This window comes from Taeniopygia guttata, chromosome 13 (genome assembly GCF_048771995.1).
Source record: "Taeniopygia guttata chromosome 13, bTaeGut7.mat, whole genome shotgun sequence".
In the NCBI taxonomy this organism is placed as follows: domain Eukaryota; kingdom Metazoa; phylum Chordata; class Aves; order Passeriformes; family Estrildidae; genus Taeniopygia; species Taeniopygia guttata.
The window spans coordinates 16,683,061-16,695,124 of NC_133038.1; the positions used below are offsets into that span (position 1 = coordinate 16,683,061).

Here is a 12,064-nt window from a genome sequence, read left to right on the forward strand (position 1 = left end):
GTGTTGGTCCTGATGGATTACCCCTCCTTCTTGTGTCCTTCCTGTGCCTCCACACTGCCACGTTCTTTGGTGGCCATCTCATGAGTCCTGAGAGAGGAGGAAAGGCTCTCTGAGAGTGGCAGATGTGGGAGACACGATGGGTGATGATGTTCTGGCGGTGCTAACCTCCATCATAGTGAAGAAGCCTCTCTCAAAAGGAATTAAATGCCTAAAATTCCACAAAACTAATATAATCAAGCCTAAATTCCTTTTGTCATGTTCTCAGTTCTCCTGGTCAGTTGCCTTGTCCTTCTCTGCCTGCATCCTGCATTGATTTTCTCTGAATTAGCCAAGCCTTCAGCATCCCAGATGGGCTTTCTAGAGTAAAAGATAGACCTGAGGAATGAAAATTATTGAATGGATTGTAGCATTGGCTTGGGGATAAATAATGTAGTGAGTTGGAGAGGCATTAAAACTGGCTTTTGTAAATAAGCTTCTCATGGATGTTGACTTGGGGACATGGTGAAACAAAGGTCGCTGCAGTGTCTCTGCAGCCTGGTGTGCCATTTGAGAGATGAAATATCAGAGTGTGGCTGGATATCTTTGGTGTCTCTGTTTCTTCTGCTCAGACCTTTGTGGGATTAAACTCTCTAAACTGCTGCAGTTCACTGACTTCAAGTCCAGTATCAAAAGAAAAAGTACATCAAGTGCCTTGTATTGAATCCTGAGCAAATGGTTCCTGCTGCAGCCAGGGCTGTGGTAACTCTGCAGTGCCTGCCTGCAGAGAGTTTGCTGCCTTCTCAGCAAACCCTGGGGAGAAGGCTTTGCTGAGAAAGTGAAAACATGTTGTGCCCACTCTACAAAAGGACGACCCTTCTTCTTCCTGCCCTGTGGTGATTGTTTTCCTGGTGTTTGCTGCGGTGGCACTGCAAGGCAGAGCAGCCCTCCCAGGAGGGCCGAGCACTTGTTGGAGGAGCTTTTTGCCACGGGAAGCATTTCCCTGCAGCAGCAGCAGCAGCAGATACACCAGCAGATGCTGCAGCAGTGCCTCCATCAGAGGCACTGTATTTCCCTCCAGAGCCCTCCTGTGACCCTCCTTCCCTGAGATCTCCTCTCCAGGCGCCTCGCTGGCCTCCACCTTCTCTTCCATCACTTCGAGACTTCCCGGGGCCCAAGCACCTCGAGGGAGGGCCACGCTGTGCCCTGTGTGTGACAGCCACCCCTCCTGTCCTCGTGGTTCCCTTGCACCAGAGGGATGAGGTTTGGTGTGTGTTCAGCAGGCAGCTGGCTCAGCTCTGGGCACAAGGCTGAGCCACGTGTGCCATCATCATCGTCATCGTCACCTTGGCTGCCAGCTGGGGTGGGTGGCAGTCACAGGGACCTGCTCTGGCACTGCCAGCCAGGGCCCTGCCTGTCCCCATGGGCTCACCTGCCCCTCCTTCCCTCTTGCTGCAGGAGCTGCAGGAGAAGCCAAGCGGATTTGGCAGGTGGATGAGGAGTGAGCCCAGCCCCACCTCTCGGGGTGCCTCTGGTTTGAATAGCAGCGTTCAGAGCACTCAGCACCAGCTTGGGAGAGCATCAATCCCAGAGCCACAGGAGAGCCCTGGCTCAGGGAAAAGCACCAGTGTGAGCACTGCCCTGCCCAATGTCCAAATGGAATGGTGCTTTCACATCTCTAATCAAGGGTTACTTAGTGGGGAGCCCCTTCCTTGTGAGACTTTGTTCTCTGCTAGCTGTGGATTGAATCACAGGAGGAGGGATTGGATTCTGGCATCATTTTAAAAACGTTTTCATTCTGTTTGCTGAGGGGAACAAATTACAGAGAAGACCTCTCAGCACTGTGACAAAAGAGTGGTTCTAAAGCCCTTTTCAGCCAAACGAGTGTTTGAGCTGAAGGCCTGATGGATGGTGCTTAAAGATGTGGTTATTGCAGCAAGGTTGGCATTAAAAATCACAGGGTGCAAGAAAGTTCTCCCAAGGGTTACTGTGGGGTGTGTCTCCCTGTAATCCTGGTGTGAGGAGCCCTTAACACCCTGAATCCCCCCAGTGAGCTCTGTGGCATCAGCCACAGGAGAGCAGCAGCACAGCAAGCACCAGTGGGTCGCTTCTCTCTTGCTAAATGCGAAACTGCACCGGGATCGGCCCTTTTGGGGTGGCATCTCTGCCTGTGGCAGGAGGGCCGGAGCTGGATCATCTTTAAGGTCCATTCCAACCCAAACCATTCCATAATTCTTTCCCTGCCCCTATTCAAGTGGGGTTCAAGTCCAGCAGAAAGTAGTGCTGCTGCTTTGGGAGCTGTGAAGAGCCTGGGCAGGACCACACCTGCTGTTGGGATGTATCAGAACAGGGTGGCTTTGGGGCTTTCCCAGGAGTGCCTTTGCTGCCAGCAGCAGTGCTGGGTGTTGAACAGGGGGCAGATTTACCCTTGGCAAGCTTGGAAGCATTTCAGATGGCTTCTGTCCCTGCTCCACTGCAGCACGGAACAAAATCAGTGTTGCAGAAGATGTTGTACTTAGACTTCACTATTTTGGCAGGTCGATTTCCAGGATGTTTATTTACCTAGCTTGGAATGTCACAGAAGGGTTTGTCAGATAAACTGACCAACTGAAGTTCTTACATGAGATTTCCTTGGTTTTGTTGAGGTGCTTTGAACTCTTCATTCAGTCTCTCAACAGTTCATCCCATTCAGGCCTTTCTGGAAGAGCCTCTGTGAGGTGGCCGGGGGATCAGGCCCTGCTGCTCCCTGTGTCTCGGTGCCCTGGGAGGCAGAAGGAAGCAGCAGTGCCAATTGTTTGCTCATGCTCTAAGGACAAAACTCCTCTCTTAGGGTTTCCTCTGCAATCCTGGAAGAGAAGGACATCTCTGTCCTTGTCAGCCCTCTGGGCCATGATCAAACATAACAGCAGCATGAAACCAGGCTGGCACCACCAGGGCTGGTCACTCACAGGCAGAGGCTGCCCCGGGCTGGGCAGTGCTGGGAGAGGTGGCACCAGCAGACAGTGATTTTATAAAAGAGTTTTGGCTGTAATTAATTGCAGTAGGTAACAGAGCCCCTGCTGTCACTGGTTACCTGAGGGATTGAGAGGCAGTGGCCAGGCTGGTGCTTCTCTGAGGAGATGCTGCACTCAACAGGCAGGTATGTCTTCCCAGAGGTACAGTGGGAGGAAGAGCTGCCCAGGGAGTGGATTTGTAAAGCATTTCATCCAATGTCACGGGAGTTTGTACTTGGGATGTGCCCACAGGTGTCTGAGCTCCCTCCCTGCCCGAGGTGGGGAATGCTGGGGGTGCTGGGGCAGCTGCTGGGGGAGCTTCCAGGCCTGGTGCTGTGAAACATCTCCACCAGCTATCAAGAGGAGGTGACATAGAGCATATTAATGACATTTTCCAGTGGCACTTAATTGGGAGGAGCAGTGAGTGTCAGACAGTGAACTAATGCAAAAGGCTATAGCTGATTGAAAAAGGGACAGAGAAAGAAATAAAATGAGATTCAGGCTCTGGGCCTCTTCTTCCCATCAGTAATCCATATCTTCTTGCCTGTGCCTGCTGCATGTCTTTCTTTTGTGTGTAAAAATGTTCTGTTTTGAAGAAACAAACAATCTGGAGAGTGGTAGGACTTGCCTTTGTAGGAAAGAAAGAAAAAAAACCAGAGGCAGGCTTTGCTACTTCCTTGCTCAGCAGCTCTAACCAGAGTCTGGGGTCAGGGTGTGAGCTGAGCCCCCCAGACTGGACCTGGCTCCTCTGTTTTCCTCTGAGCACCCTGGTGTGGGACATCCCATCCACCCAGGCACAGCTGGAGTCAGGCACAGTGTCCCTGTGTGTCACCAGCAGCGGATGCCCTGGCCTCAGCCAGTTCCCCAGCATGGCACTGGTGGCTCCTGGGGCTGGGGATGCAGCTGTGGGGAGCTCTGCTGCTCCCTGGGATTTGTCTCCATGGAGTTTTTAGCTGTTATTTTATTAATGGAGAGGTGCAGTGCCACCAGATAAGTTATTATGGATGCTCTGGCAGTGTGATTATTTCAGTTCTGCAGCACTGCCGGTGTGTTTTGCTGGAACATTCACATATTGATTCCAGATTCCTTTGTTGCCTGTACTAGAAAGAAAGTCCCTTTCCCCTCACTCCCTGCGTGGAGAGAAACAAAGAGTAAAGGAAGGTAGATGTTATCTGAGGCTTGCTCACATACCGAGGTAATTTTTGAGGGCTGCAGAGCCACTTACTGACTCATAACTGGGGCTTGTTTTCAAACCCTTGATAGATTTTTGAATTTTGTACCAATGCCAAACAAGGATGCTCACTTGGGGACAAGCCAGGGATGTGCCTCAGCGAGCTGGATCCCCCTTGTACTGCTGCCCCAGCTGCCACGGGGACAGGGTGGTGCTGCAGGGGGACAGTCTCGTGTCCCTCTTGGGACACTCTTGGTGGGCAGTCAGTGGCTGGCAGCTTTGTCCAAGGGGTGGGGATGGGATGGGATGGGATGGGATGGGATGGGATGGGATGGGATGGGATGGGATGGGATGGGATGGGATGGGATGGGATGGGATGGGATGGGATGGGGTGGGATCCAGAAGTGCAGTGAGTTACTGCACAACCTTGGTGGGAGGTTCGCAGGTCAGTGTGTGATGTACAACTTCCCAGCCTGTAGCTGTGCAATGAGTTGGGGCTCAGCCCTGTCCCCATGCTGGAACACAAACTCACTTGTGGAATGTGGAATGATGTGCTGGAAAGGAGCTGGGCACGGTGAGACCTTTCTCCTTTAGTGAGCAAACACAGCTGGTCATTTGGTTGGTCTAGCAGAAGAGAGATGGGGTTCTTTGGGTATCACTGCATGCTGCATATTCCACACAGCAGCCCTCTGCTTTTAGTAATGTGGTACACAACGTACCTGATCCTCCTGGTGGAAGCATGTCCTGTTTTCCATTTGTTTATTAATTTATCATCTTGTTTTTAGACTCTGCAAAGCTTGATATTGGTATAGAGCCTGGGAAACGTGCACAGAGCGGAGTAACAGATAGTTGTGATTTGGTTACAAGGCAATAATTTAAGTGGACAGGTTTAGCTGATAACATAAAGCACATGAGAGAAATCGCTTCGGTTTATAAATGTCAGCAGAGCCCCTGCGAGGGAGCTGCTGCCTGGTGCTGCTGCTCCAGCCAATATATTACAAGGAGATATAAACAGATGTCTGAAAAAATCTGGCTGACCAAGATTAAAAGAATGGGGCTATAAATTAAAGTCTTCCTCGGCGTCTCTTTAAGCAACTTTATGGACAGAGTGCATCCAGTGAAAGAGTGCCAATGCTCAGAGGGACCTCCAGGTGCTTTGGGCTGCAGAGGCAGCACCCAGGGGTGGGGACAGCTTGTGGGGACAGCAGTGTCAGCCAGAGCTGGCATGGGAGACCAAAGCCTGTCCTGGTGCTTCTGCAGCTGATAAAGGGATTAAATCAGGAACAGGAATAACACCATCCCTGCAGTGTCGCCACAGGATCAGTGTCTCCTGCTTGGAAAATAAATGCTGTTGCTCTGCTTTGACATTTATTCCCAATAAAGGCCTTGTCATTTGTGCAGTGACAAGGGTTTTATCCTCTGGGTACTTTACCTGTTGGACACTGTCTTTTTGGCTGCAAGGCAGCTGAGTGACTGAGGTGCCCGTGGGTGACACATTGCCAGCAGAGGCACTGGGAGCTCTGCTCAGCCCTGAGGCTTTCTCTCAATCCATCATCCCAGGGCAATGCAATAGCACCTATTCAAACTGAGAGCAGGTTCAGATTGGATATTAGGAAGGAATTGTTCCCTGGGAGGGTGCCCAGAGCAGCTGTGGCTGCCCCTGGATCCCTGGCAGTGCCCAAGGCCAGGCTGGACAGGGCTTGGAGCAGCCTGGGACAGTGGGAGGTGTCCCTGCCATGGCAGGGGGTGCCCCTGGATTAGCTTTAAGGTTCCTTTCCACCCAAACCATTTGGGGATTCTGTGATCTTATTTTTTAATTGATTTTAATTTATTTTTGTTGTAGTTAAAAAAATCCCAAGAGTGGGATATTTTTTAAGGGGTCCAAACAATTTGTGGGGGCAGGAGTTTGCTGCTTCCCCCTCCACAGCTGGAGCCCTTCTGGCAGGTTTGTAGAGGGGATTTCACAGCTATTTCTGCTCACTTGTAGTTGATTTAGAGCTGGGAAATTAACTAGAATGGAAACTCTTCTTTCCCTTTATGAGGAACAAGGGATGAGGTCTGGCAGCTGTAGGATTTGCAGCTCTCAGGGAAGAGGGACCATTCTGTAACACATCTCTGCAGTGCCTACCTGTGGATACAAATCTTTTATTTGTCTGAGGTGTCAAGGAGAAAAATGTTAAAAAATGCCTTAAATAAAAACGTGGTTTTTGTATTTTTTAATTGACTTTCATTTCCCAAGTGCACTTTAATGCAAACAATAAGTAAAAAATTAATTTCTCTCGGGAAAAAGCTATTAACAGAATGATTCTGTTTTAGCAGCATGTGAAGCTGTGTAATTGCTTACACATGTATTGCTCCTGTGTGTGCTCCCAGTTGTTGAATAGTATCAAATTATAGGAATCAAAGAGAATCAACTATTTTTTAAGGGAAATGTCTAGAAGCTGCATACTGAAACATGATTAAAATTCAGGATTTCCAGCTTACTTGTCGAAATCAGCAATTTTAATCACATTATGCAAGTCAACCCACCCTCAAACACACTTTTGACTTCAAAATACCCCAAACTAAATAAGACAGAAGACCTTCCTTGAACAGCTGTAACGTTTTTAAGTGTCAATGTCAATCTTTTTGTTGAACACAGAGATGTTTTTCATGGTTTGTTTATGAAAGCAGTGCGTTTGTCCTGCTGTGCCATGAACCTGGGCTGCTGTGCTGAGCAGGGAGGGAAGTCCCTGGAGCACCATGAGCTGCTTAAACACGTTGGGGTTGTGAGTTTTGCTCTGGGGTTCGGATGCTCTTGGTTAAATCTCGTTTAGTGTGCCAAGCAGGAGCAGGAAGGGTTTGTGCCTTGGCTGGTGCAGTCTCTGTGATTTGGCTGTGCTGGATGTGCAGCTCGTGAGCACCAGGCCTGGGTTTGGTTTTATTTCCTGTTTGCTGATGTGACACATGAGTAATGGGATGGTTGACTCTCACAATTAAAAGGCAAATATCATATATATATATATATATGTTAAGAGAAGTTTTATAGCTATGTTTTACCCCCTTGTGCTGTTATCAGGGGTGCCCTGGGTTTGGGACATTTGGGAGGGGTGGCTCGTTGCTGTGGCAGCAGCTGAGCTCCAGTCAAGGTGTCAGAAGTGTCTCCAGCACTGGACAGAGCAGGAGGAGTCGATGGACAGAACTTTGGGGGGATTAAAGGGTGTGGGTGAGCACTAATATTTTCTCTATTCAGCTTTTTGCTGTGTTTTTGATAAGGTTTAATAAACCTTTTAAACTTTTTGGAAGTGAATAGCGTTTCTCACACTGAGAATAGGAATTTGAGGGCTGGGCCCCCCAGCCCCCCACCCTTCTGGAGCCTACTCCTGTGCTTTCCTTTTGGGTGATTCCCTCAACGGGATTCCATCCACCTCCTTCCTCTCCCCTGGCAGGCGGGAGGCTGATGTGCCCGGATGCAGCTGGAGCTGTGCTGTGCTCCCTGTCAGGGGCCATTCCCGGCTGTGTGACAGCCCAGAGCTGCTGCAGCCACTGCTGGGGCTGTGACCTGGCCTGGCCAGCACTGGGGACACGGCCAAGAAAGCTTTGAGCTCTGTGGGGAGGCAGCCAGCTGCGCCCTGGCTCTGCCCCTGAGCGCCTCGGGGTCTGCAGAGGAGGGATTGTCCTCCCGATCCCCTCCTGCCTCCTGCTCAGCACGCTTTGGCATTTCATCCTACAGCAGCTTACAGCTCATCTCCTTCCACCTCCCTGGGTGGGCAGGGACATCTCCCACTCCACCAGGGTCTCACTGGCTGTGCTGGCAGAGCCCTGTGCCGCTGCTGCCCGAGCCAGGGACAGGAGATGTGGTGCTGCCCTTTCCATGCAGATCCTACAAACTCCTCTCTGAGCAGCACGTCCCAGCCCCACCACCAGCAAGGGGCACAGATTGATGATGGCACCAAATTCCTGCAGAGCCCAGCAGCTTCTCAGCGTGGGAGGATGCTCCCATAGATAGACAGAGATTAAAGGTCCTGTGTATCACAAGTTTAAGGAGCAGGAGGAGGTTGGGACCTGTCCATGGAAAGCACTCCAAGTGTGGAGGAGGCACATCTAGCCTGTCCTCCCCTAAAATGGGGAGATAATCACACCTGTCCTCTCACACATCCAACCAATGCAATTTCCAGTGGGCAGGACTGATGGAGAGAAAGAGAGTCTGCCAGAAATGCAAACCTTGTTTTAGTAGGAAATCCTTCAAGATGGATTTTCCTGCATTTTCTAAATGCATTTATACCTACTGGATGACTACAGGCTTTGAAAGGTTTCTGTCTGAATTGTCACAAACATCCCAGTCTTACATAGGAAGCACCAGGTCCTTTGATCAGGGAAATGTCTCCTTGGTCTTGAACAGGGAGGGATCAATCCAGTTGTTCCCGAGACCAGAGCTTTTTGTCTGTGAGTACCTGTATTTATTCTACAAAATAATTACCCTTGTCTTCACTTCCCTTTGGTAGGAGATGCTCCCTGTCTCCTGCAAGCTGTTACTCTATCCCAGGTATTTTTTTAGATAAAAGGAAGAGAGAAAGGAAAGGCTGAATAAGGAATCCTCAGGAGGGAGGAGGGTGAGCAGCTGTGGTCTGTCTGTCCATGTGTGAGCAGCTCTGTGGCTGTTCAGCTGCAGCCTCGCTGTCCTGGGCAAGCAGAATTCCTGCATTAAGAGAAGAAGAAATGCCATCAAGAAGTAGCAACCAAATATTGCCTCCTCTTCACCCCAGTGTTGGGCTGGTCATTGAGATGTGTTTGTGGTGAACTGGTGAAAACCACTCTGAATTTCCAATCTTTTCTGAATTTAAATCCGAAGCTTAATGTATTCTGTGTATTTTTGTTGGCAGATAGTAGTGATCATAAATTCCTTTTAATACAGTATTTCCACACCAGCACAGCCTTGATGTGCAGCGTACCTGGATGTACTCTGCGGGATGCTTTGATTTCCCTCTGGCAGCTTCATTTTATTCCGTCTGCCCCAATCAGCAATAATTCCCCTTTCTCCATGAAGCCTCCAAATCCACTCCTGGTGTGGAGTTTTAGTGCTCTCCTAAGACCTGGGCCAGAAGAGAGGAAGGAACCAGTGTCTGCTGGCTCAGGGTTCCACCTCCACTGTGGATCAGAGCCAGCCAGGCAGCACAGGGACACCTTTGGTGGCTTGGGTGGTATTTCTGAGAGGGAAAAGCAACACTTTAGGGGTGCTACTGGATGGAAAGGGCATCAGTGGTGAATATCCCACTCCTCACTGTGTGGGATGAAAGTTTTCCCCCCTTCTCCCAGGAAGGGGCATGTGTCTTCAGCTCCCAGTTCCCCCCAAAGCTGGAGCAATGCAGTGCTCTGAAATAACTGGAACTTTGTTTGTAGGTCAGGCTGTTCCTGCGGGGTCACACGTGCGGCTGAACCTGCAGACAGGAGAGAGAGAAGCCAAGCTCCCAGACAGAGAAAATGGGGAAAGTGACACAAGGGAAGAGAGAAGAAGGAAAAGGTAGACATTGAAGGCTTTGCGTTGGGTGGGCTGTGGGATTTAGTCCTTTGAAATATCTCCAGCAAGTGGCGTGAAGCTGCTCTCTGAGCCTCTCCCTTGGGATCAGCTGTGAGGGCTGAGGGCTGTCCTGAGCCCGGTGCTGTGTCCTGCTGGGAGCAGCCCCACAGCCTCAGCTGCACACGGGGCACTGCCAGAGGCCCTGGAGGTCACCCCTGCCCTGCAGCCACCTCTGTAAAGGGGCTTTAAATGTCACCGAGTGCTGCCTTTCCCCTGGAACCCTTGGTTTAGTTCCTGTGGGGAATTTCTTCCCTGAAGTAGGTGGGATTAGCCACGGCCACCTGAGATGGGGATGCCTGGGCACTGTGGGGCTCTGAGGGCAGCTGCCCGGGCAGGGGCTGAGCTCGGGGCCCTGTTGGGCCCATGGCCCCCAGCAGCAGCAGCCACAGGGCCCAAAGCCCCCCGGCCCTGCCCAGCACAGCCTGCCCTGCCCCTCCAGCTGGCACCCGAGTGGGGGACAGGGGCCAGTGGCCGCTGGCAGCAGCAGCAGTGGGGGCAGGCTGAGGATCCCCTGGCTTGGCTTTTGTCTCTGGAACAATCCGGGCCCAGGGCAGTGCAAAGCAGGCTGGGGAGCAAAGCCCGGAGCCTTTGGAGGCTGCAAGCCTTAAACAGCAGCCCCTGCAGCCCCCCAGATCCCGGTGCCACAGTTCCCAAGGCTGTCATGGCCTTCAGAGCATGAAGGTGGATTTTGCATCCCTGTGGCCTGATGCGGCTCTCGGGCCAGGAGTCCCCGTGGCTGCAGCAGCAAGGGTGGCTGAAGGGTTCCTGCCTGCCTGGGGGCATTGCTGCAGGGGCCACTGCTGTCAGAGCCCCTCTCTGCTGGTGACAGTTCTGCTCCTGGGGGCCCTGCTCTGCCCCTGCCCAGGAACCCCAGCAGTGCCCAGTGCCAGGAGTGGTGTCAGTGGGACCCCCTGTGCACAGGGACCCAGCCCCGGGGTGGCCGTGCCAGCACCCCCAGGGACCTCCAGCCCCAGGAACCCAGAACAAATGGAAACCTCAACTGTGCAAACGCTGCCTGTGCCCAAGGGAATTACAAAGAGAAGTGAGATTTTAAAAATTACCAGTATTTCTTTCCCAAAGATCGGCAAAACCTTGGATTTACAAACATGTTTTATTATAACAATCCTTATAACAACCACAATCTTCAAAACATATTTACATGGGATCCTATAGGCTAACAAACTTCAGAACATATTTACACTAAAGCTCTAGGTTTAGGAATATATTTACAGAGGGGTGACACCTGTGGCCATCATGTCCATCAGTGCTGGAGGAAAGGCAGCAGCAGTGCTGGACTCTGGTGCCAGCAGTGGGCCCAGCTGGGCTGGGAGCTGGGCCCCAGGGGCCGGCAGGGCTGGCAGGGCTGGCACAGCTCCAGGCAAGCACAGGGCAGGCCAGGGGTGCTGCTTGTGCCAGCACAATCCAGGGCCCCCTGTGGGCACCGTGTCCCCGAGCGGGGCCATCCAGCCCAGCCCCAGCCTGGTGTCAGGGGACACACTCTGCCTGTGGGAAGGGCGTGGGGAGCATCTGCTGGTATTGCTCCTGGGGCTCCATCTTCATCCAAGGATCATGGGCTCCTCCTCATCCTTCTCATCCACTTCCATGTACTCGGATGTTCTCCTCCATATCGACTTCCATCTCCTCGACATCGTCCTCCACATCAACTTCCATCTCCTCGACATCGTCCTCTACATCGACTTCCATCTCCTCATCACTCTCTTCCATGTCCACCTCCATCATTTCTTCCCCATCCAGCCCCATGTCCACTTCCATCTCCTCCACGGTGTCTCTGGCAGTCTGCAAGAGGCAGCACAATCTCACGGTGGGGTTCCTGTCCCACACCATCCATTCCCACATGGCTGCAGCCTGCCCAAGCAGGGTGCCCCCTCCCTGGCCTGGCAGTGTACCTGTGCTGGGATAGCAGTGCACATCCTGCTGGGATTGCCTTCAGTGCAGGCGCCAAGAAAAGCCCAGGCAGCAGCAACAGCTCAGCACTGACGGGCAGAGCGAAGCGCCAGTGAGCGCTGACCGCTGGCAGCAGGTGAAGTGTCTGCTGTGCTGCTTTCCAGGTCCTGCACCTTCCACCTGGAGCACTCTGGGGGCCGTGATGTCACAGAAGTTTCAGGGCCACGCCACATGGAGAGATGGGGATCGTGGAATGACCAAATCCTTGAATGGGTTGGCTTGGAAGGGCCCCTAAGGATTACCTGGTTTCAACCTGAGCAACCTCCCAGCACACCAGGTTGCTCTGGAGCCTGTCCAGCCTGGCCTTGGATGTTCCTGGGGATGGGGCATGCACAGCCTCTCTGCACTGGTCCCTGTGTCAGGGATGACCACCCTCGCAGTAAAGAACTTCTTCCCATCACC

The 12,064-nt window shown here is 52.0% G+C and overlaps 1 protein-coding gene across 6 annotated transcripts in view; it reads left to right on the plus strand.

The window, feature by feature from the left end:
* SIL1 (SIL1 nucleotide exchange factor) overlaps nt 1-12,064 on the plus strand; it is a 98,257-nt gene that overhangs the window by 39,673 nt on the left and 46,520 nt on the right. For all 6 annotated transcript variants that reach the window (XM_030283959.4, XM_030283955.4, XM_030283954.4 and 3 more), the window contains one exon: nt 9,520-9,640. In XM_030283959.4, the coding sequence (XP_030139819.4) occupies nt 9,520-9,640 (121 nt within the window). The remainder of the gene's footprint in view (nt 1-9,519; nt 9,641-12,064) is intronic.